This window comes from Melanaphis sacchari, unplaced genomic scaffold (assembly GCF_002803265.2).
Source record: "Melanaphis sacchari strain LSU unplaced genomic scaffold, SCAv2.0 Contig0_pilon_pilon, whole genome shotgun sequence".
Classification (NCBI taxonomy): domain Eukaryota; kingdom Metazoa; phylum Arthropoda; class Insecta; order Hemiptera; family Aphididae; genus Melanaphis; species Melanaphis sacchari.
This window is the reverse complement of record NW_020270366.1, coordinates 1,647,225-1,673,903: the sequence shown is the minus strand read 5'-3', so window position 1 is coordinate 1,673,903 and position 26,679 is coordinate 1,647,225. Positions and strand designations below refer to the sequence as shown.

Sequence of the window (26,679 nt, the reverse complement as noted above, 5' to 3'; positions counted from 1 at the left end):
TATATAATATTACCAAACGCTTTGGACATCAGAAGTAGCGTAGTCACCACTCTCTCTGTTCTGTCGTCTCAGCGGTATTATGGTGGTAGGTTGACCAGAACCGGAAGCGGGCAACAAGAGCCCCGTAGCCGTCTGCCGGTGATGGCCACTGCCGCCGCGGTGGTGATGGCCGCCAGATAACGATATGTCACCAGCACTGCGCAACGATATAACGGAACCGGAATTATTGTTCCGAGGCACTCTGTGTTTAGCGTAACCGTAATAAACTCTGAAAACGGAGACGTTGGTAAGTCTTTACAATACTCAAAACTAGCCATTACACGGTAATGTATATATCATTAAACACCGGGGCCGTGAGAGATAGCAAAGAATAAAAGTAAACCTAGGAGAAGTAAAGTGAAGGTCACTCAAACTTTTCTGGCTTAGCCCACGCTTTGATAGTTTTTGTAAATGTTTCCCGAAGATAAGATATCAACGTTTTTTTGCGTAACGGAATATATTACATGATATATACTTTATACTTAACGACTAAATTTAGAAATGTAAATCGCAGAATTATACTCTTCATGGACAAGATGTATTACATATTATTCTTGGATGTATTTCTATCTGTTACGCACTGCTTTTTTATTCTATTGAGAAATTTAAATTCTGATAAAAGGTTTCTAAATTATTTTATGAATTATGATATCGTATTATGTATATCTATAGAATATTTCTTATACGATATAGAATACAAAAATTTAAGTAGATGCAGTTATCTACATATAAATAATAAAATTAATGTATATAATATAGAGTTAAGTTGAGTAGATTTTTTTTTTCAAATTCTGGTCTTAAATAAATTTAAAAAACACAATACTCAATATTTTAATCAATGCGTAATTACTAATTTGAGCATATCAAGAGCAGCTGATCGTTCGCTTAATAATCACACTATATATACACCAATAGAACCTATCTTTATGTTTTTTCTCTAAAAACCTCTGCGGACTTCTTAGAGTCTTATAGCGATTTTTCCTGTTTTATATTACCTATTGTTGGCGTGCTCCATGAGTAGCTCCTCGGGATCCGATTCGTATGGAGGTTCGTCGTACCAGTGTCTGAGCATGTCGTCGTCGTACATGTAGGTCTCGTCCGAATTGTTGCAACGGGTTGCGGGCTTGCAGGGTCCGCCACCAACTCCGCCGCCACCATACCGCAACAGTCCGTGACGAATCTCCCGGAGGATGTCCTCATGTTCGCGGTCGAAACGTTCCTTCTTAATCATGGCCTCTTGGACTTTCAACTGTGACAATATACGCATCAACGCTTCGATTAGACATAATTACACAGAATATATTTATAATCATAATATATACTGCAAAAAATTCACTGCACACCAGCCTGTCGACGTACCGTCTTCTAGTGATATTTATGCGCAGCTATGGCAATTTTCACGCACGTATATCGTTATTATATTATATTGTAATATATTATACCTACATGATATTTGTACACCTATATACATGATACTTAAACCGCGCATGGGAAAGAATATTATTATTTTCGGTTCGCCGTATAACTTGTTCCCCGCCTTATAAGCGCGCATAACAAGATTAATGTTACTCCAGACGGCAGTAACGGCCGCCGCCGCACATGACCTTTAATGGGTCCCTGTGGGTCGTGAAACGCGAGCGCATTAACACACCACCGTCGCAGAGTATATGGGTTTCTGCACGAAAATAACACGCGTATACCCATCACGATTGTGCGTACGCGTTATTTTGGGCGGGTGTGTGTGTGTGCATGCGCGCGAGAAAAAAAAAGGTATAACCACAAAGGCGTCGGCAGTCGAAAAAAGGGGCAACCGTATTATATGTATAGGTTTCTCTGTCTTTCTCGCTCTTTCACTCTCTTTCGCGTATACATTCAGAGCGGCAGCGGCGTTGAAAAGTTTTTAATGACTCGACTCGGCTTCCTCTATTCACACGCGCACCACCTAATCTGACTTTAATGTTGTTTATTAGCGTAGGTATAATACGTGTATATATACATGCCTCCGCCACTGCGGTTTCGTTCTATTTACGCATTGAATATATCTTCAACTAAAACGCAGATAATATAATAATATGTGTAGACAAACTCGCGAGTACCCCCAAATATAATATATTATAAACGTGGCTGCAGCTGGTATCGGACGAGGAGAAAGTGGAGGGGTAAAACGGAGTGAGATCGATTCGCAAAACAAAAAAAAATAAAATTATAAAAATAAAACGGCACCTCTATTCGTATAGGTGCGCGCACACAGTTGCTGCATTGAATGAGGGAAACTATTTCGATAAAAATAAAAATAAAAAACCGAGAAAATTCGAAAACTGGAGCTTTGTTGTCCGTTGTTTATTGTAGAATAGGGTTGATTTTTTTTTTTATCATTTCATTCGTCCGACACGCCCTCTGCAGTGATCGGATCGCAGCGGCGATTGGAAATCGTATGTGTTTTATTTCTCCCAAAAGTCTCTGGTGTGCCAAACTGTACACTATATATATTAGTGAACGATAATGTTCTCGTAGATTCGGTTAAAATATGTTCACAAGGCAGGAAATAATGTTTAGGCAAAGATACGTCTACTATGTGACCAACCGGTGACTTTCGTTTTTGTTTGTCAATTCCGAGAAAAAAAAATCGGAAAATGTACAACGTACGATAAATTATTATTTCGTATCAGTGCAAAAACGATATAAATTTATTTTATTCATAACTCTAAAATTGTAGAAAATAAGAAACTATACTTAATTCACGTTTAGAAGGGACCTAGGTGACAACCAGTTTTCGTTGGCGGCGGATAGACCGATCTTCACTGTATCTACCACCTGTTTTATATTCCGAGTGTATATCATAGGCGTATAAGTCGGCAGCCTGGGTCGCCTCTAAACATGAATAGAGTATATATATAGCGTACAAAAATTTCTGCAGGGGTGTAAAACTATTCATACAGCTTTTTTTATACAAGTTTAACAAGAAATAAATCTTCGCAGTGGTGATATTTAAATGGTTAACATTTTTTTTTTAACGAATTCACACATTTTCAAACTTATGACATAAAAATATGTTTAAATTTAAGACGTAGAAATAAAAAAATAATGCAAATAAGCAGTAAAAATGTTTGACGTATTCGACCCGAAACCGCGTCAGTGGGAAAGCTTCAAATTACAATAAAGGATCATTTATTTTTGCTTTTTTCTCACTCACCCGATGGATAGTTTCTTCAAAACCGGATGGATTGCCGACATGGTTTCTGCCGGACATTGGTACACAACGATTTCTGTTATCTATCATTGTCATTCCCAAACAATCGGGAGTGTTGGCCTGAAATATGATTAATTTATGGTTAAGTTGGCATATTTATTTTGTTAAATTTTTTTTACATGACAATATAAAAAGTATATGCAAATATTGTAAATATAATCAATAGGTATAATTTAATGCTGTTGCATATATTAAAATAAGACAGGTGATATGATGTGAAGTATTTGATAGTAATAGAATATTATCAAAGATGACAAAAGTAGTTAAAACAATTCGTTGCCAATATATATAGTAGAAATAGTAAATTTATACAAGTTAAAACTGCTATTTAACGAATATTGCTTAATGATATTTATTATTCGTACTACAACTACGTAGTTTTTTTATAAATAAATATTAAACATATAATATTTTTAAGTTATTTTGCAGTGGCCATTATCATCGCGTGACAAGTTTTATAATAATTTGATTAGTGAAAATTAATATTTTTTAACAATTTTTAAAATCAAAATCTAATAATACATTTTAACGAGGTAATTTAATTTAAAGTTAATTCGTTGATTCGTCATAATATAGGATGTCATATTTTTAAATCTTATTCGATTATAATATAAAATTATTTTAAATTACCTAACGAAAATTTATATTTCTAAGACTTAAATGATAACATATAATTTATAAAATGTTCATATATATCTACTTTACAATAATTATGTAGTATTTAATTAAGCATCTAATTAACGCAACTAACTAATTTGTAAAATGTTTAATATAGATAATTATTAATATTTATTTAATTGGTTATGTTGCACTGTGCAATACCATACTATAATATATGATTAATTATTAGGAAAAATTAATTTTAGAAAATTAAATTGTAATTTAATTTTATAAATGATTTATGGTAACAAATCATCATTAAGGACGGAGAAAATGCAAATATACTTTAGTTTAAATAAAAATCAATTAAAACGTGTTCATAAATAATACGTTAACAGTACTTAAGCTAATATTTAACTTTGTACAATAGTTAAGTTTTTTGGATTCAAAATGGCACCATGCCAAAATGGGTTTAGGAATCGTTTGGGTTCAGTACGATAAGAGCAGTATTATATATATATATATATGTGTGTGCATAACAAATCAGTTAATGAGATTTTGTAGTATTAGTGCAACACTATTGTACGACAAACTTTTTAATGTTAAACACATTTTGGATAAAAAATTGACTTACTACTAAAAATAAATCATATAATGATTTGTTTACGGTTATATTATAAATAATATAAACAATTAAACAATTAATAATAAAACAACAAATTTTGTGAATACAATAATAAACAATGCAAGGTTCTAACAGTAATTATATTAAATTCAAAGCATTTAGCAATCCCTACAATGGATTGCTAAATTGGTTTTTAAATAATGTAAAATGAACATTGTTTGGTTAAATTTTCGTTTAAGTTGCGAAAATATCATGAATAACGATTAATTAAAGTAGTTTTTAACAAAGTATTATAATTTATTTTTGAAAAAAAAAACATTTAATTTTTAAACGTTATGATTTATTATTATACTTTACGAATTAATAAATTTATCTCTGCAGTGGTGTAACTAGTATCAATATTGTGTAATATATATATAATGTATTAGATAAATATATTTATTAATTTATTTATTTTGTCTTGAAAAGATTAAAAAAAAAAAATGCTCATTTTGAATTAGAGAAATCAATAATCGATGTAGGTTTCTAAAATTGTTTTGAAATCTAGAATTGAACCAAATACGGATTGTTTAAAATATAACTTAAAATGGTCACATATGATATTCAAAACACGTTGAATTATACACAAATAAAAAGTGTTTACAAAACCAACCAGAATACTAATAACAAAAATAGTTATTTCAATTGCGGTCTAAAAAAGGATTTTATAAATTTAAAAAAAAGTTTACGTGTATTTATTTTCATTTTAATGTATATAAAATCGATGAACATCGGTAATATATGGATTATCGTGCTGTTATGGTAATTAAAAACTAAATGGTTTACTAAAATTAACTTTTAAAAACCACTTGATAATTTAAACAACATAATATTATGATATATAAAATGGTGAGAACAATTTGTTTAGACGAGTATGATTAAAAAATAATAACTAATATTATATGTTTGTTTCAATATAGTAATTGCAGCTGTTAACGATTGAACTTTTAAGTTTTAAAATTTTAAGACTGATCGAAAATAAAAAAACCTATAATATTATATGTATTTGATAAAAATTGTATCATATCAGAGTTGTTTTAAAATATATGTAAAGATGTTTTCTATTTTAAAGTTATTGTTGCAATGCTGCTCGTATATTAAACAAAGAAGTAAGATTTAGAATAATGTTAGAAAAACAACTACGATTTGAGTAAAAATAAACGTAAACTACTCTTACGACAGGGGTGCATCTAAGATGCCTATCTAAAACGCCGTGTACTAAATATTTGGTTAAATATCTATATTATAATATAATAATATTATACTAGAGATTTATTAAAAATAAGGTTAAATATACAATTAAACTAATAATGTTTAGTTTAATTTTTTTAGGTCTTAGATATAGTTTACATATTTATTAGGATATATATATATATATACATATTTTTTGAAATATTGAGTTAAATTATGTTTACAGTAGTTCTTGACATTCCATTAATTGAATAGCATCGAATTTTAAATTGACAACAAAATTTGATTTGCAAATAAATCGAGTTTAAAAAAAAACTAAAAGCCACACACAATATGTTCAAATAGGTACTTGTTAATATAACGCAGTCGTAAAGTGCCCCGAGAAGAAATAATTATTTAGTTGTCAGTGAACAATTAGCAAAACATTTACGTATTATATAGAGGTGGTGATAGTTGCCTCTAAAAACATTTTTATAAGCATATAATAATTTGTTTTTAAAATTATTTGTACGAACTTTAAAATTATGTATATAAATGCTTAAACATAAAAAAATAAAATACATAATGAATAGGTATAAATGAAAAATAGAGTTAACGGAAAATTTTTTAACATTATAAATGAAAAAAAAAGACTTAGCGTAAAATATGTAAACAAATAATGTAAACCTATTTATAATTTTTACAATTAATATTTAAATAATTATTTATCATCATTTATTGATTTTATTTTAAAACAGAATCGTAAATCATACTCATAGAAACATAGAAACACAAAAATAGAAAAATAAAATGAAAAATGTGAAATATAAAACGGAATAGTTCGTAATTGCTTCTTAGTGTTGCTGAAGAAATTTATAATTTACTTAGATGTTTCATACATTTTAGATAATATACAAAACGTATCAAAATACAAACACAAGCGTGTACAATTTACACTGTAAATCATACAATAAGTCCCAAACTCTGTATATATATGCGCGTATATAGTAAAGAAGGTATATCATCGACTGTTGTAATAAACATACGTATATATGGTTGCCAACGGGGGAAAACTATAAAACAAATAATATGGCCTGTCCACAGGTTGCCTTGGGGTTCTACTACATTTATAATATATATTATATGTATGAGTATACACCCATGTATAATAATGCGTTTGTGCACTAGCAAAAAACGGTAAGAGCTGGTCGGAATTCGATCGAGGGATGGGAAATTTGGGGGATCGTGCCAAACGTTCACTAACTTCAACCTCTTCGCCATCGGCACTAATACTTACACACACATTTTATGTATAGTGATTTTGTGCGAGTGGAAAAAGACGGAATGTGATCTAAAATAGGGGTTTGTATGAGTATGTATGTTTGAGCGAGTGCACAAGTGCGGGTGTAAGGCCAATGTACGACACGAGGAGATTTAGAGAATTTTGGCGATTTCTCGCCAAAATTGTACGGGAAACGATTTGACAACGAGTGGCAGTATAGATAAATAATAAAATACCAAACAAGTTACCTCAAACCTAATCCGAAAACGTAAATTAGACGATTTAGAAAAACAAGACTTCAATATTTTAAAGGTATAAGATGATTTTTTTGGTCAATATTATATAATGTTTTTATTTTATACCTATAGATTTTTTATCATTTTTAATATAATATTTTTTATTTAAACGTAATACTTTATTTTTGAAAAAAAATCTTAAAATTATAGTTTATAATTTTTTTATTAGGTCTTATTTTTTGTTTTGAATGAAAACTTTATTGAATATTTTTTCTTTAAAATAATACAAAATTAAAAAAAAAAATTATCTTGAACATGCCCGTAAGAAATGAATTTATACAATATAAATGCGAAGCGTATACATTAATATAAAGTGTCGAGTATTCGAGAATCGTATTTTCGTAACACTGTGGCCACGCCACGGCGCCTGCTGCTACGTGGACGAAAAAAAGAATGGAGTTTTTTGTATATTAAAAAGTATTTTCGATTAAAATACGTATAAAGAAAAAACTTAAATGTTTATATTCATGAGTTTTTACATTATAATCCGTATGTATTGTAAAGTTTTTGGGAGAATAGAATAGAGAAAAATTGATTGCTACTGGCATGGTGATGAATGGTGGATTGAGTGGTGAAGTAGTGTCATGTCGGTCTCTGAGGTCATTACATACAGTAATCTACTAGTGGTCGGAATGTATACGTTCTCTGATGTGAAGTTCCGGTATATATAAACAACTGAAAACGACGTCGACAACAATTCGGACGAGAACAAAATATAACGACACATTATATAATATTATATGGACGATTAGGCGTTTTCGAGGAAGTGTACACGCTAAGCCATTGTCTCACACACACTGCACGATCAGCATTAACCGAGACAGAGCATCTATTCAGGTCATCGTATAAAACCAACTCATTTTGTATTTATACAGAATGATATAATTTTTTTGAAATGTATTAGCCAAACTGTATAATTTTTTAAAGATAATTTTTAAGGTTTTTATTTTGAAAGGAGGAGAGTTAAAAATCATTAAGAAAATATCATGAAAACATTTTTAAAATTATTTAAAATGACACTGCATACTTATATGCGAACGATATTTCTTTCAAAAAACATATAATTTAACAGAGAAAATAAATGCGTTAGTTTCACGTTAAAATATCATCCAGTATATACGCTGCAGTGCGTTTATGTTATTTTAGATATTACATATTTTTTTTTCATATTAAATCTGTTCGGGTGTAAAATGTCATCATGCAGATACGAAAACGAGAACTTGGTGTCAGATCACTGGTTACAAACCGTGAGTTGTGACCTCAAAGAATCAAATTTGGGCAACGATTTGTATACAAAGAATATATTATATATATATATCTACTAATACCTTATAATTTAAAAATATATTATATACCTATATAATATTATACGCATATAAGCATTGAATGAATGAAAGCTAATGCCCCAATATGTATTTATGTTTAGTATGTGTGTGTACTCACACTAGATATCCTAAAAAATCTATATATTTATATAATACTGACAATAAGCACGTGCGTCGTAGGCGAAAAAAAATATAAATATACACAAACATATAGTATAAATATATAATATATATATATACATGCATGTACTTTGGCGAATTTGATTGTACAGCATCTGTGACGACGTCAAGGTGTGTATGGTGAAAATCTCGAGGGATTTATTTATTTATTTATTTTTATTTTTAAATCCAATTCTCCTCCCTCATCTCTTTTGCTTTGACTAAATCCGGCGCTGGCCCCTATATTGATTGGCATGCAAATACGTAGAAATACGCGAATCGGTATTCCACTAACACATCGTCGTCGTCATCGCCAGAGTACAAACACGACCCATCCATCACAGGTATAAATATAATAATATTATTACGTGTTATCATAAAACAGCATAAAACGATTAAATATTTATCAGAAGCAATCCGGAATAAATAATCGCGTGACATTTAATATAATAAAATATTCTTATTAACATTATCTATACTGTTTCCTGAATAGCAATAGAGTAACTTTTTTTTTAATTTACGATTTAATCGAGTTATAAGTTATATAATAATTGTTTATATTTTACTTTTGCCGATTGGATTATCGCGTGATGTTAGCGTCAAGCAAAGTAAATTTTTTTTTTGTGAAATAGTGAACAACGAGACAAGAATAAAGTAACCAATTATTATTTATGCGAAATACAAGTAAAACACAGAAATTACATCGGGCTCGTAAATATAGAGATATTAAGTAGATTATACACACATGGTTATTCAGCATAAATAAATAAAAATTAATCACTAGTAAAAAAACTATAGTTAAAATTTTAGGACGTAACAAATATACTATTTTATGCATTCAATTTTTAATCGACTTATTTATTAAAATAATCAACAACATTTAACTAATTTTTAGAATTAAATTTTTTATGTACCAATTAATTTATTTTTCAATGATTTTTGTAATATTTTAAATTCTAAATTTTATTATTAATAATTGTTATAACGATAGATTAAAAAAATGTAAAAATGAAACGAGAATTTAATCATATGTAATAGTCATACATATATTACAAATTGAATACATAGGTATCTATGAAAAACTGCAAAAACCGTATTTATGCATCACAGAAACAATCATAAATAAATATAAAAATCGAACATCGAACAATACACAACAATACACCTGTAAGCACGTTCCACTATGTAAATGAATAAAAAGGGGTTGATTTTCTAAGGAAATGTCGTCGTTGACTATTGCGTGATTGCCATCGTCTTGCTGATATTTCTATATGTACCTACCCTACACTCTATAGCCCTACCTATCCCCTAGTATATATACCGTCACCGAAATGTCGTATTTGAAATATAAAATGAAAACGTAACAGACATTTTCGGGTCAATAGCTACGATGGAAAAAAGAAAAAGATGGATCGATAAAATTAAAAAAAAAAAAAAAAAAAACGAGAGAGAAGAGAAAAAAATTACCGGAGCACAATATATAATAATATATATAATACCTACATATAAAAATGCATATATAAAAAGACACTTAGCCGAACGATTTTATAGTACCTTAAATTTTTTTTAGTTATATATCAGTCTCGGTATATACGGCGGTTACCATAGTTACTTGTGTGAGATTTGGTGAAGTGGGAAGGGGAAGGGGAAGGGGTCCCTCATAAGCGTTTCATTGGAATGTTTTTTCGAACGTATAGGAATTAATTATGCCATTTGATTTAGAGAAAAAAGGAGGTCAAACCGTTCTCTCTTGGCTTAAAACGTTAATTAACGTTTAATAAAAAAAACTACCACCTATATAATTCCGCCTGCAAACCACACTAAATATACGAACGAGTGGATCACCGCTACCATCTAGCGCAAAAAACCTTTAGAAACGGCTGCACGTTATTTTATATATACATGGACTCGTAATTTGTGTATGTGTTTGTGTGTGTATGTGCGTGCGTGTGTGTATGCTTGAGTACAGTATTTCCACCGACAGTAGTTAACACAAAGTGTACACCCGGACCATTACTCACGCGCGTATTGTAAACAGTAAAATAGTTCGTATCCTTACCCGGGATGAAACGTTTTGTTGACTTCGCGATTTATCTCTCCTGTGGGTCTTAAAGTTTCGTAGAAACCGCGTCAATGTGATTTTCTTTTTTCCGGGTCGGTCTACAAAACAAATTACACAACAAATCGCATATTATTAATAACAAGCAGTTTTTAAATTTTATTATTATGGTTAATATTTGAAGTATATCTCTCTTTAGTTAATATTTACATGCTACATTAAACTAAGACTTCACAAAGTTACAACTTTTGACAAGATATTATTTTGCTCTATTGAATGTTGCTATTATTTTAGGGATAGAGAATATGGGCACAAAGGAAATATAGGAATAAATCAACTTTGGTAAGGTGTGTACGGGTGGGTACACCAATTTGCCTGCAGAATAACACACCGACATGTTTGCCACAAATATGTCGAAACCTTTGAAAAACAAACCCCATTCTCGAGCATACACTATATTGCCCGTCTATCTCACTTCAATTCTCCCCCTCCCCTCTAAAGCGATTCAAATCCCCCACAACCCGGTTTCTTCCCCCGGGATTCCGTCTAATTTCCATTTAAATTTTATCCCGGGTTCACTGGATGAAATCCATTTCGGCCTTGGGAAAACCACGAAATTGCTGAGTTTTCCTGATCCAAAAAATAAAAGGGTGGAAGTGAGCAGAAAGACAGAGACAGAAGAAGAGTAAAAGAGAGAAAAGGCCTTCCCGTATCTCTCTCATTCTTTGGTTTTGCAGGGTCCCAACTTTCCTCCACCATCGTCATGTAAAGAAGATGGAAATTCTTATTTTAATATCGTCTCTGTTAAGTGTACCGAATAAACGAGCTTTGGAATGGAGTGGAAAGATCTTTTTAATTATTAATTAACTCACCGTTTAAAATAAAAAAATGAAAATAAGAAAAAGAATACAGAAAGTTATCTAGTTATAATAATACTATTATCACGAACAGTTAGACATAAGTTTAATATTATTCATTAATATGCAATCGTAAATGTGTATAACTTATTGAAATTGCTCTCCGTTAGACCATTAATGTTTTATAATGCAAATCATAAATATTGATTACGGATTAAGTAAAAAAAAAAATATGTTTATTTACCTGCAGGAGGAAATTCGTAGAAATATGCAGATCTTGGACTTAGGCACCTGAAACATACAATATGATGCATAATAAGTAATAATAAATATTTCATATGTATTTAAAAAATATGTTCAAGCATATTATACTTAAAAATTATCATCAAGAATATAAACACATTTTTTTAAATTATTTATTAATCTTAAAACTATATAGCCAATTTTCTCTGAATAATATTTTGGCATGTATTATACACTTCTATATCATTTAAAAACCTCGAGTAAATGTAAAATTTTATCTAAAAAAATTATATATAATTATAATTATAATTAAGTTATACAATTATCTTTTATTTCATGATTTATATTTTAATAATTAATTTTTAAATCTAACATGCGTAATTTAGTTTATTCAGGTTACGCAATTTTACGATTCATAAAACATACTATACTAAATATATGAATAATTACAAGGATTTATTATATAGATTCATAATACAATTCAAGAATAAATACAATGCTTATATATTCATTGTTAACTATTTCATATTATACTGAATGATACAATAATAAGTACGAATAATACACTGGTTATATTTTACACGTAATAATAATTTAATTTAAATGGTAGGAATAATAATAATAAAAAAAAAACAAACTAAAAATCACTCTTATATGTTTGCGAACATCAAATTTAACTTTGGGACTAAGCGAGTGTTTCGGGAGATATGGGATAAGATTCCTCGGGGATGGCAGCTAAGAACGATAATAAAAGTTGTAATGCCTTCGTTCAAAATAAATAATAATAATAATAATAAATATATAAAATATAAGAATGAAAATTATTTATGACGAGTAATAAATTATACTTGATCATTACACGGTCTTATTTATTATGTAATCGAAACTTTGTGTATAACGTAGCTAAGAAGCTATAGAAGCAACGAAGAATACCACAACAAAATGTTTGATGTTCACTGCGTAAAATAATATATATGATAATAATAAAACGAGATTTCCAAACTGTAAATAATTAAATAGATTAAAGACACGTAATATACATAATGCATTATATACGGCCATGATCAGACTACGTTATATATATATTATATACGTTATACACGCGAAGATGTTATAACAATACGACATGAACAAAATAATAAATGGCTGTTAACTGATTAAAAAGATAATATAACGGAGATAATATGACCTATTTAAGTACAGAGATAAACAAACATTTTCAAATTTAATTAAAATACGAACAAAATATTATATCTATCGTATATTGTGCCTATAAAGGTTAAATCATATTATGATTTACTGCTAATAATGCGAATAAAAAACTGGTGTTATAAATAAGTTATAACTCAAACATGTAAGCACATAACTAAATTAACAAGTCATAATATATATATATATATATATATATTATAGGACTAAGAAAAAAGTGTGATAATTGACGGTGTACCTACACCTATCGCAATGTAGCGTTCTATACTTATATAGATGCGCTATATAACATGGCTTGCACTTACATACTTTAAACTCACATTCTTAGTCCCATTTAACCTTAGTAGCAGCGGAAACAGCAGCAGTGATTTGGGCAATTTCTATTGTGAATTCCTGACAACACACACACATACTTTTAGCTGCATATTTTCGACGGCGCATACCGTCGCCGTTATGGTTTGCAGGAAAACCGCAAAACGCGTAGAGTTCGGCCGACACCCGAAGCGTAAGGTCGACATGTTGCACACGGCGCCGGCGAGATTTAACGCGGTAAAATATTTATATAATATTATATATAAACTCAATTTCATAAGATTATGTAGCTCCTTTGGCGAGGGAAAATACTTCAATCAATAAAAATGTTAGCAATTGCGCGTTGTAGCTGGTAATGCGCGCACAATAATATCGAATTCTGACGCGGACGATGAAATTTTGATAAAACTAGAAAGAACCGCTCTTAACCGCCCTCAACGCAACGAGATCGTATTACGTGGCGAGTGATATATAAATTATATAATACAGTATTATTAATAAGAGCGGATATAGCGGCACTTTTATAAAGACGGGGTTGATGCGTAGACGAATGGTCGTGTTTTTTTTTCATCGATGGGGGGAAGGATTGTAGTAGCAATTTTTTTATATTATGTTATTTCACCATTGGTCGTCGTATTTTCATTGGACGGGAGAAGTTATTTAATATTTTTCTTTGTAAGTATACATAATACAGAGAGATCACATAACACACAAAGAACCGAATGTCAACACTCTGGTATATAAATACTACTATTTTTATTTTTATTTCTACTTCTACTACTACTACTATTAATAATAATCATGATAAACGAACGTATACAATTACAAGCGCCGACGAGAATTGAATATATATCTGGCGGCAGTGCGGCGTATAGAGACGGTTGTGTATACATATATAATAATTATAATACAGTTGTACTATATCGGTAGTAGAATCATGCGCGGAAAACACTCTTCGTTTATTTTAATTTAAAGGTCCCTTTTGCCCGGCGGTAGTAAACCACCATGGATGACAACAAGATAGTTTGGGACGAATCCGATTGGCCAAACTCAGTTGGTAGCAGCGTAGCGTGGTTTATGTGGGGTGGTCTGGGCAGGGGTTGGAATATTAAAAAAGAAAAAAAGTCATTCAATTAAAATATACGAGCTAATTCTACGTCAATTCAATTTGGCAAGACAAATTAAAATTTATAAAAAGTGTTCACGCTATCGCGAATTACACGATCACGCTAAATCTAAACCAACGTACATATTATAATATAATATCCATAACACTAGCAATATATAGGTACATGTAACATACGAATATATTATTGTTTTAATGGTATAACCCACGAATCACGGTAAACTATTATTATTATTATTATTATTTTGTACAGATTTAATAGCCACACATTATCGCAAAACACATAATATAATATATAATATGTTTACGGTTTTAAGTAATGTAATATATAACGATGTATGTCGACAATTTGAACCAATATGCGAAATCAATATATTACATTAGGCAGGTACGTATATCCCCCCACGAGTTGTTCGGACGCCAAATTAAATTTTTTATACAATACATATATATTCAAATATATGTATTTATGGACGCGACACGCGTACAATAAGGATTCGATCAATCAATTCATTCTATAGTATTGTCAGAAAGGTTAATCGATATTTACGTACTAAGAATTATTAATATTTAATGCGTTTTATATATTTATATAAATAAATACGCACACCCATACATAAATATAATATAACTTTGTTTCCATCTTGTTCTTTATGTTTTAGTTTAGTTAAGTTTAGAATGTACGATTTATTAATATTTATTGTAGTCTACCTGACAAATTATACTTAATAAATAAAATCTGATTTATGGTAACTGCGCAAGAAATAATAATAAGAAAACAGAACAGAGTACATTCAACGAAGGTAATAATAATTTAGATAAATAAGAAATTTGGTTACACGAAGGTCTTTTTTCATTTTACATCTGATGGTAGCTTTTTTTTTACGACGAAATAAAAATAATATACAATAATCGTAATTATTGGATAGTTTTGATGAAAATAAAATATATAATAACGTTGTGTGAATAAATGCCCTATCTTGTTAAATATTGAGTAACAAAATGAATGTAAAAAAATAGAATTGTTTACAAATAATTATAGTTAAAATAAACAAGCAATCAAAACTAAAGGTATTCACTTGATGTCATTGACATTATTTAAAAATACTACGAATGGTAAACGAGTACAATATAATACAATGGGATGAGGATTCTGAGACATTTTCGATTACAATAATGAACAATGTAATATTCGTTTTATCGGATTCTTACAACTTTGACAGAATCATTCATAAAAAAAAACAAACGGAAAATGTCTCAATATTTTACTAGGCAATTACTATTAATGTTATCATTGAGTACATGACGATATTTATGTAAATATAATACTGACGCATGCAACCATAGTGTATTATACACGAATAAATATTATAATACAATGTATACAGGTCTCAGTATAAGTGGTGATGCATCAAAATTGCATACATAATACGCCGTCTTCGTGTGTTCTATAAACCGATAAATTTACAGAAGCCACTTATAAATTACTGTTATTGTTATTTTCTTAAAACACATTAATTTATTATTCTTTATGGATAAGCAATTTATTTAACTGTCGAATGAATAGAATAATTCTATATTTTTTTTTCATTTATACACAAAAATATTTTAAATGTAATAATTACGTTTAGCCGTTATACAGCTTAAAACTGTGCTAACAATTTTGTTTTGTTAAATTGTCAGTAATCCAAGGAGAAAAACAATAAGTAAACGAAGGATTGATTTAATCTTCTTAAGAATTACGTGTTAAAATACATAGCGAACGCTATAAATACTATTTGACGTCAGTATGCAAACAAATCTTTAACGCAAAAATCTCATAGCCGTTTTATTAAATCCGGGGAGATTTACATTGAAATCTAATAACTGCTATTAGCTAATTAAAACTATTAAAAGCGACATAAATTACTAAATAGATTGTCGAAAATATACACTTTGTAAACATCACAACACGGTTTTTATTATTTTACCTTGTATATTATACTTAATACCATAAACATTAAATTTATGTCAAGTATAATAAGCGATTTTACGCTTATGGTTTACATATATATTTCTTTGAATTTTAAAATAATATGTAGACTATTTTTATCAAATAAAAACTAAATTTTAGTTGTTTATTAAAGTTTGAAATAAGTTCATATTTTATAATTTAAAATACATAATAGTCAATGGAATTTTTTTAAGGAAAATTAAAAATAGGCGAGATTCTGAGAAATTAAATTAAATTTGTTCTGAAAAATAATAAATTTTAAAGATAACTAACTACACCAGCCAAGCAACCAAATAATTTTTAAATTTTTCTCATTTATTTTTAATTATACAAGTGAAAACAATAGATAGTTGATGAAGTATCAAACTGTTAATGGCGTCATCATTTTTAAACAATAATCTTAATTAAACATAATAATTACGAAGCGTTTACTTAACAAACATTAAAGATAATAAAATGATATTGTTAGTAAATAATAAAAAAAAGAAATATGTATTTCAAAAAAACGGAGAAGCATAATAAATTAAATTTTAAGTTTATTAAATAATATGTAAATAATGAGATTTTATTTCTATGTAAAAAAAAGAGATGCTTCTAAGTTATAAATTGCATCAACAATACGAAATTAAGGTAAATACTTATGAAACTTAAACATTCAAAAATCTTCCCAATCAATATAGTTCAACAAATCATAAATTCCTTAAGAGTAGTACGCAAATATACATTAAAAACTTTAAACTGTATTAACTGTCATGACTTTAAAGTACAGAAAATATTATACGTGTAAGTCTACTCTTATCGCTAGAAGTTTTACTACACCAATAACATTCATACTACACTAATTCATATAAACTCGTATTCATCGTATTTTTTGATAACTTTTTCTAACTGATCGTTTTTTTGAGGAAACGGGCTAAATACCACATAATTTTATTTAAAAAGTTAAAAATAAAAATATATCTTAGAGTTTTGTAAAATATAGTGTTATCCTGTTCAAAAAATATTTCAAAGCCGGTTTAATTCAATTTGTTTAGAAGTCGAAAAATATTTTAAGTACCTACCTAAGTTTACTAATGAAAAATTGCAGACTTGTAAAAAATCTTAAACGCTAACACTCAAATGAATGTACATTTTATAAATCTTTTACATCTTGCACGTAAATTGTAAATGATTCTAATAAACGTGTACAACTAAATGTCCAGTAAACACACTAAACAGTCTAAGTTAAGTACCTTAACATTTAATATATTATTAACGTAAATATATACTACGATACGAAAGATAAACTGCAATAAAATACACTGCGCTGTCGAATTGATATGCATAATGTATATAAGTGATTTATACATTAAGTACGATTTTACCGTTTAGCTATTTTATCGATAGCCATGATTTGCGAAAGGTACATCCTGTTGGTGGTAGTTGAGGGGAAGAAGCTACACACTCTATACGATATATTAGCTTAGAGGTGGTGTACAGGCAGACGGTAGCACACAGAAACATCGCTTATGGCGACAGTCAGAGAAATTTAAATAGGATTGGCGTAGGATCAAGTGGACTAAGACATTTTTGCGATAGTTAATAATCATATTTGTACAGATATTATTATGATATATTTCCTCGGCGTGTATAAATTAATTATTATATACGATTACAGCTAATGCTTATTCGCTCTTTATCGGGTGTATAAGAATAAAAGTCGTTATTATAATATGATTATATTATGTAGTGAAATGATCACACATCTGGCCGTGTTGCCCGCAGTCATCGGTTCGAAACAAGATACATGTACAAAAAATTCTACTTCGTATTTCCCCGCCATAATTCGGATTGCTTACCCTGCAGGGCCCACTTTATTGGAAGTGACGTCCACAAAACGTGAAAAATTTTCTTCTTAGTGAAACGAGTAGTAATGAGCTAATCGCACTCTACGAGTACCTCTCTCCAAATGACATGACATTGACAAAAATGATACAGTCGTTTCAATGAATTAAAAATAATGAAAAAAAAAAAATAGTATATGTTATAATATATGGTAGCTGCATTTTTAGTCACCGGCAGTCAGTACGTTAGTAAAACGCAATTTATACTATAAGTATCACGCATACCTATATCAGTCTGTGCTTAACGAGACGTTAACCTTAACCAAGAAAGAATGCGCACGGAGGGGGGAGGGGTCAAAACGAATGTAAATATTGACTGTTCGGCGCCAATATATTATATAAGATAGCTGACTGAGCGCTAAACTGTACTATATATATTAAAGTATATAAATTCTTTAGCGTTTTGCCCGTATTATATGGAACAGCCACCACACTAGGCTACGTAAAGTGTGACTGTAATATACGCACAATCTCACTTTTCCGCCTCCGACCGAATACTGTACAAACAATAAGACGCACGCGCCACACATAGCTGCGGCGTTCGGCGAGCACAGCTCCTAGTTATATAAAACTATTGTGTATTATATAGCCACCGTTATATTGATATTTACCTTAGTCATCGCTACCCACCCAATCACCTACCAATCCCAATCCGTCACTCACAGCCCACGACCGCAGTCGATAACTAGACACGTCACTATACTATACTATATTATTTATATACTTAAGGGTAGGGTCACGGTTGAGTATAAAGTGCTTAGGAGTGGCGAAATATTTGTATTAAATTACTTAATAATAAAATGTATATAATTAAATTAAAAACACAAATGTACATAATTTGTTCAGGAAAATTATATTGGTACATGATTGACATTTAAATAAAATTGAGAGCAAAACAAATTTTAAATACGGAGTGAATTGGATCTATATATAATATATATATATATATATATCGTATATTATGAATATTATAATTTAATATAACTATAAAGAACTTTTAGATTATATAACTATACCAGAGGCGTCATTTCAGGATTTTTTTGGGTGTTAGAGATCAAGCAGACCATTTTGAAATTTCACTAGGCTATATAAAAATAGATGTACGTATATGTACGTAATCCTGCTTTCAATTATTTTCATGAATTGCATGTACCGAACTATTGTAATCAATTTAAAAAACTAAAATATAATTAATAATTAGTAATTATAATAACTGACAGTAAACCAATATTGATAAATGTGAAAATAAAAATAAAAATACCATTTAAATAGATTTAATTTTGAACATTATCTCAGCAAGGCGCAGGCCAATTATTACTATTTTAAAAGTAAAGGATGTAACCGCATACCCTGATTCCACAAATGACACCTATGACCTATACATAACTGTTGGACGTTGCTTTTGTAATAAATACAACAATCTTTATAAAGTCAATATCATAATGGTATGGTATGTTATGATAAACGTATATTTCGAAAAGAAAAATATATCAATTACTCGAACGTATATTTGTTTTTAGGTAAATAAAATAATAACGACGTTTTAAAGAAAAAAATAGACGATAACTTCAAAGAGACGGGACTTTTTTAATGAGACTTGCGTCTGCTGTATATACTAGACAGACCACGTTCTTTCCCGGAAACGATAGTAATATTAAATAGATTCTCTTTTAAAAATAAAAGCATTTGTACGTAAATATACGCTTATATACAATATATGTATACAACCAAATATCTGAGAAACCACTTAATGGAAAGGACCAAGAAGGCGGAGGAGACACGCATATTATATAGCTCTTTAAAAATCGTAATCTCGCAAAGTTAAGCCAACATAATATTGAATTTCGTTATTGCATACTATTTTTAACTTAAACTTTTAAATTTTTCCCCCAATCGCACCAAGTTTTTCATTTGCTTTACTTTTACCATTGTCTGGATCTAATAAAATGATCTTATTTCGCGGGTCATTTCCTAATCGTACTTTATGCTCACTGTACGCCTTTATCAGTCTTTATTGTTATTTTTCTATCTCGAATATAATAATAACAATAATAACAGTATGTGACTTTAACAATTAGTGATATGCACATACTAATATTACATGTGCTTATTAGAATAATAAATAAGTATTATGTACGTCACCAAAAAAAAATAATAAATAAATATATTTTATGTACCTAACTTAATTAGTTTTTTAAAAGTATTAATTTTGATGAATCATTATCAATCTCGGCTTGATATTATATGTTAAATTCAGACATTTTTTCAACCTTGTTTTGTAAATTAAATTCTAGACTTATGTATTTGTATGAAAATAAATTAAGAATATTATGTGTGATTGAAAAAATGTAACTAATCATTCAATGAAATTTACTATACATATTAAATTTCGGTAAACTATATCTAAGTATGTAAGTATATAATACAATATACTTATATAATTAAGATTTTTTTACTTATTTTACGTAAACGATAATTTTCTTAAGTATCATACAATAAAAGTAAATAACTTCAAACATTAAACACATCTTAAAATAGATGCAATGATAAATTATATATAATAATAAATAAACACTAATATTTTTAAGAACAAATTTACTTAAAAAAAAATAATTTTTAAAATTAATTAATCAATAGTTAGATAAGAACACAATAAATATCACATCAAATGGCTTAGTGTACACTCGTTTATAAGTTACAAAATTAAAATTGTACAGGAGAGCTATTTTAAATTTTAACTTTTTTTACACCTGCTTAACTTAAGTAATTTTGTAATTAATTATGTAGTTTTATTTTAATATTTAAATTGAATTCATGTAATATTTATTGATTTATTTTAATGACCATTTTTTAAAAAATGACATGGACTTTGTAACAAAATAAATTTGGATAGACATGGACTTATAACTTTTTGTAAAACATAATAGGTATTAATATACTTTCTTTTTATAAAACCTTAAAAACATAAGGAAACAATTGATTAATCTTCAATGCATTCCAATAAATTAAATATATAATTTTTCTATATTAGAAAAGTTGAAATACAAACATTTATTTATAAAAAATAATAAAATTAATAGTTTTCACTTTTTATAAAATATCTTCAGTTAATAAAATAAAATAAAATGTAACATTATCTTTATTTTAAAATAAAATAAGATATCATAAGAATAATAATACTCATTACTTTATTAAAACGTGAGGATTATAATCGAAAACAAAATAATATCACTGAACTTGTTTGTAATCAAACACAAATCATCATCATAAGTCTACTTCTTTACAGTTAATGTTTATGGTCATATAAAATAAGTTCTACATCTGAAATATTTTAACTGCACTTATATAATATGTTCGGACTTATAACATGTAAGTAGTTAATAAATTGGGGAATAGAAACCAAATATACATTAAGTCTGGACATATGATAATTGTGCAATAAAATAACTGTTCAAGTACAAAAATTAAGGACTTATCACTAAAATTTTAGGACTTAATACATTAGGACAAATAAAAATACAGTTAACTGCCATTTATGATAAGTAAAAATGGTAAAAATCACATAAATTACTGCTATAGAATAAAAAGAACTTGTGTAAAAAACAAAAAGAGTTTAATTTCCTATCTATTAGTATCAAAAAGTGTATTTTGGAAAAAGTGGGACTTATAATAAGTGTGCATAAGCTATCAATATATGACTAGTGTAAAAAAAAAAAATAATATTTAATTTTTTAATTGTTAACCATAATTATATTTTAGCGAAAATGATTAAAATTAAAAATTGATATAATATTCCGTGGAAATATTGGATTATATAATTATCAGAGCTACAAAAAAGTGAAGATTTAAATAAAAATTCAATGTTTTACAATTCATTAACTTATAGATTGCAGTTGAAAATGTATAGCTTTTATTTTACATTAACTAGTCCTAAAATAGATTCATTAATGTACTTTTATGTACTACTTGAATGTAGTACAATAATAATTACATTTTATGCAATCAAATTATTTTAAATGTTAAGTTTAATAATATACGTGCATAGTTAAACATCAATCAATTGTCTCCTCATTATTTTTTCTTTGTCTATGTTAACTTAAGGTTCAATGAGTTGAATTTAGATTTAAACATTTTATACCCATATGAAATAAAATTATAGAACATTATCTCATAATTATAATATTAAATAAAGTAGTATGACACCTTTGCTATCTAATCTGTAGGTAAATTAACCAAGGGTTGTAATAAGACATAATGACAGATACATATAGTTATTAAAATAACATTTTAAAATAGAATTACTGATATAAAAATGTTTAATTTAGCAATACCAAATTATTGGCACGTTGCGACCGAATTATCCTCTGACCTGTATACACAGGGGAAAGATAACGTTAGGGGGATTTAAGAAAAAGATAAAAACTGGATGTATATAAATATAATTTAAAGTATGATATAATTTTATTGAATACACATAAAAATCGTACTGGCAACAGAACTTACGGATCATTGAACTAAAAGTTACAATTCGTTTGTATTACTGATAAACATATTACGTGTATACCTACTATATACTATATATATTATTATACTATTATTTGTGTCATGTCTTTGGTCGAACATTGAACAAACATAATGCTGAGCAGATAAGACCTTGTAAGAAAAACAAGTAAAAAAAAGTATATGCTCACCCCAAACATAAAAAGTTCCACGTAAATAATACATATAAATAAATAAAAAAAACATATGATTCGTGCAAAATTAAATTTTTGAATTTATGAACATGTTAAATATATTTTACATGCTATTAATTTTCGTACGTCAGTAAATAGTTAAAGCAAAGCGTTAATAATAAAGTATTAGATAATTATAATAAAAAAATAATGACGTTTTATGTATTATTGAAAGATTATATTTTCTAGAACAATATTCAAAATTTCTATATGAAATTGATCAGCAAACATAAAAATGTGCATAAATGTAAAAAAAATACGACATATAATATACAACAGGGAAAACTATAAAAACAATAACTCACCTAGTAAATAAATAAGAAAAACGAAATAATTTTCAAAGAGACATTTTTTATCAAGCTAAATAAAATAATCACTATAATTGTTCACATTTTCCAACAAGTATTCTAACATTCAAATACCACACCTATATTTACGATATTTATACAACGTAAAATCAACCAATTAAGGAACTCGAATGTCGGTGTTCCATTTAATAATACAGTATATCAATATATACCTACTGCGTATGATATCCATATTATTATATAGTGTAAATTTGATCATTATTTTCCATATAGGAACTCTATTGGAAAACCATCTTCAAAGCAGATGTTCGTTTTTAATGCGAAATATTTCTGGGACGTTCGTTTGTCGAGTATTTCATAAAATCGCTTACCCTATCTTTGGCACCATATAATAATTGCATTAATAAGGTATTCTAACGGCATCGTAATATTCAGGCATCAGCGTAAAGTGATAAATAACCCGCGGTCTGTTTTTATCGTTTGCAGTTTCTCTCAACCTCGTATATATAATTGGACATATTTAACATATTTATGGAATTGTATTTTATTTATCTAACCTTTCTTGGCATCCTTTTCGACAAAAATAAACTAAATATACTTAAATTACCGTATTAAGTAGCTTTTCTGTAAGAGAAAACTGTCCTGGTGATATCTATAATTGCCTCAGATTTCCAAAATAAAAATGATAAATGTACATAAATGACAAAAAAATTTTGACAGGGCAATTAAAATAAACCATTAAATTTGTTGTATGAAAATATTTATAGTTAACAAATATTTTAAATATCTGTGATAGATGTATTAAGAAGAACTACTGCGATTTTAAGTAATGGCATAACAGAATATTTTACATATTCCTAATGGCTTTTAAGTTTTAATAGAATATATTTAAATTATTATAAGATTATTCCCCGAAATATCGTTATAAAATAAATATATAATATTAAAGATGGTAATAGTAAGTATTTTATCTTATTTATATACATATATACAACTATAGAATAAGTGTTTATTTTATTAAATATATATTTTAATTTTGTATTTATTACCTATGTACTAATTGTATTGTGTGGCAATTTAGACTGGAAAACTAAAACTTATCATAAAAATCATTATTGCAATCAAGTATACTTGAAACATTTGGAAAATTATGGAAATGCGAACCAAATAATGTTAGGAATAAAAATGTAATTGTAATGAAGCTTCGTGTAATTTGACTAGAACAGCCAGTATATCCTCAATTTCAGTCAAATTGTAATCACTCCAAACATCGTACACCGACTTACGTTAAAACCAATGCGATAAGATTATAGAAGATGACATCCAAAGATAGTTTAACTACGAGTATTTAACCATTTTTCATATAAGAACGCATCTGTCGGCATAAAAAAAAACTGGTTGAAATTTGCACATGTGTACGTCTCATTCATTACAGTCGAAGCCGATGGCGAAAAATTATAGAACAATAATTACTCATTTTATGATAATGGCACGTTGTTCCGCCACTAATCACGATACACAACGCGACGTATTTGAATTTAAAGAAATAGTATAGTCCGTTCTGAAAAGTGTAAATACAATTGATTGTGAACTTCTTGACAATTTAAAATTCAAGAAAAAGCAAAGAAAAAATGTTATTAATAGAATATTATGAACAAGACACATAAAATAATATTGCTTGAAATTTTTTAAGAAGTAGAGTAATAAGATTTCTATTAAGTATTTGAAAAAAAAAATACAACATAAATAAAAAAAATAAAATATAGTAAAACTAGAATGAATGTTAAAAATGGAAATACTATTAAACTTATCATTAAAATAAAACAATAATCTTTATACATAATTCATTTTATGGTCATTGAGCTCAACTATATTCAAAAACAAATACGCTTCAAAGTTCAAACTTTTGGCGGATCGCTTTTTTTGAGCGTGTGTTGCAATTGTTACGTTAATACAATCACGTTCTGAAAACTATTCCAAAGCAAGTCGCTTTTGCAATTTGTTAACGTTTTTGTTGTCAAATAAATCGTATGATGAATAAGTTTTCAGGCTCAACTAACAAAATAAACATCACAAAGATGTAACATGTTTAGGAAAACGTTTGATAATAGTTTATATCGATTGAAAAACAAATGAAGAGTTTTATAATAAACGAATACAACATTAAGCAGTTTAAAATTAAATCAATTTTCAGCACCCGCAAATTTCAATACGTATTTATGAGTATACTAAAAGTAAATAAAAAACAGAAGAACTCGATCATAGAACACACAGATTAAAAATAATGTTTGTCGTTTATATCGTTATAAATACGGTTCACACCTTTGGTGGATCATGAAATAAAATTCATGACGTTTCACTTGTATATATATTAGTATAAAATAAGGTAATGTAAGCGGTAATAAATTTCCTTGGAATATCCCACTAAGACATCATAAATGCACACCCGCTGTACAGCATCCTGTTTCTATCAAATATATATTTATATTTAGAATATATATATATCATTCTGTACACTTGCAACAAGCTGTACAATTTCACACTGTATATAATATGTGCATGGGACATTGTGTACAAACGGTTCGTTAATTCCGTGACCCAATTCTCTCTGCACGCGTGTATACGGAACGAAACGACCATATATCATCGTGGCCAAGTGGAAAATTGTGTTTAAATTTTGATATATAATATATTGTTTAATATTTATTAATATTTTGTTTTTATTGTGCTGCTACACGAACACAATGATTTGCTGCGACGGTCCCCGCACATGTTATAATACAAGTACATATACATATACGTCCCAGAGTTCTCTTCCCCACTCACGCCTACATCGAGATTGCTTAAACCGTTTATATTTTGACGTTTTCCGTGTGGTTGTTTGCCGAACGTGTCTGAAAGGCTTAACTGAAACGGTTTGTGGGGTAGGAGTAGAGGATGCGTCGGCGACAGTAATGAAGCTCGGACTTTGATTATCGTCAGGTAATCCGGCGGTTCGCCAGCACACGTTCCTGCTTCACTCCCCCAATAAATCAACCATATAATTCGTGTTTGCCCACCAGCATCGGCACATCCTATACTACAATAATCCACCCACCTCCTCATTGCTCTGCGCTCGCACGCACACACACACACACACACACACACACACACACACACACACACACACAC

General features: G+C 28.7%; 1 protein-coding gene across 1 annotated transcript in view; it reads right to left on the bottom strand.

Moving 5' to 3' along the window:
* The window catches only part of LOC112604418, a 70,549-nt gene that overhangs the window by 7,186 nt on the left and 36,684 nt on the right, over nt 1-26,679 (bottom strand). Inside the window, exons 4-8 of the mRNA XM_025353458.1 lie at nt 11,946-11,992; nt 10,845-10,945; nt 3,233-3,349; nt 1,035-1,288; nt 14-268 (exon numbers count right to left, since the gene is read on the bottom strand). Coding sequence (XP_025209243.1) covers nt 14-268; nt 1,035-1,288; nt 3,233-3,349; nt 10,845-10,945; nt 11,946-11,992 — 774 coding nt within the window. The remainder of the gene's footprint in view (nt 1-13; nt 269-1,034; nt 1,289-3,232; nt 3,350-10,844; nt 10,946-11,945; nt 11,993-26,679) is intronic.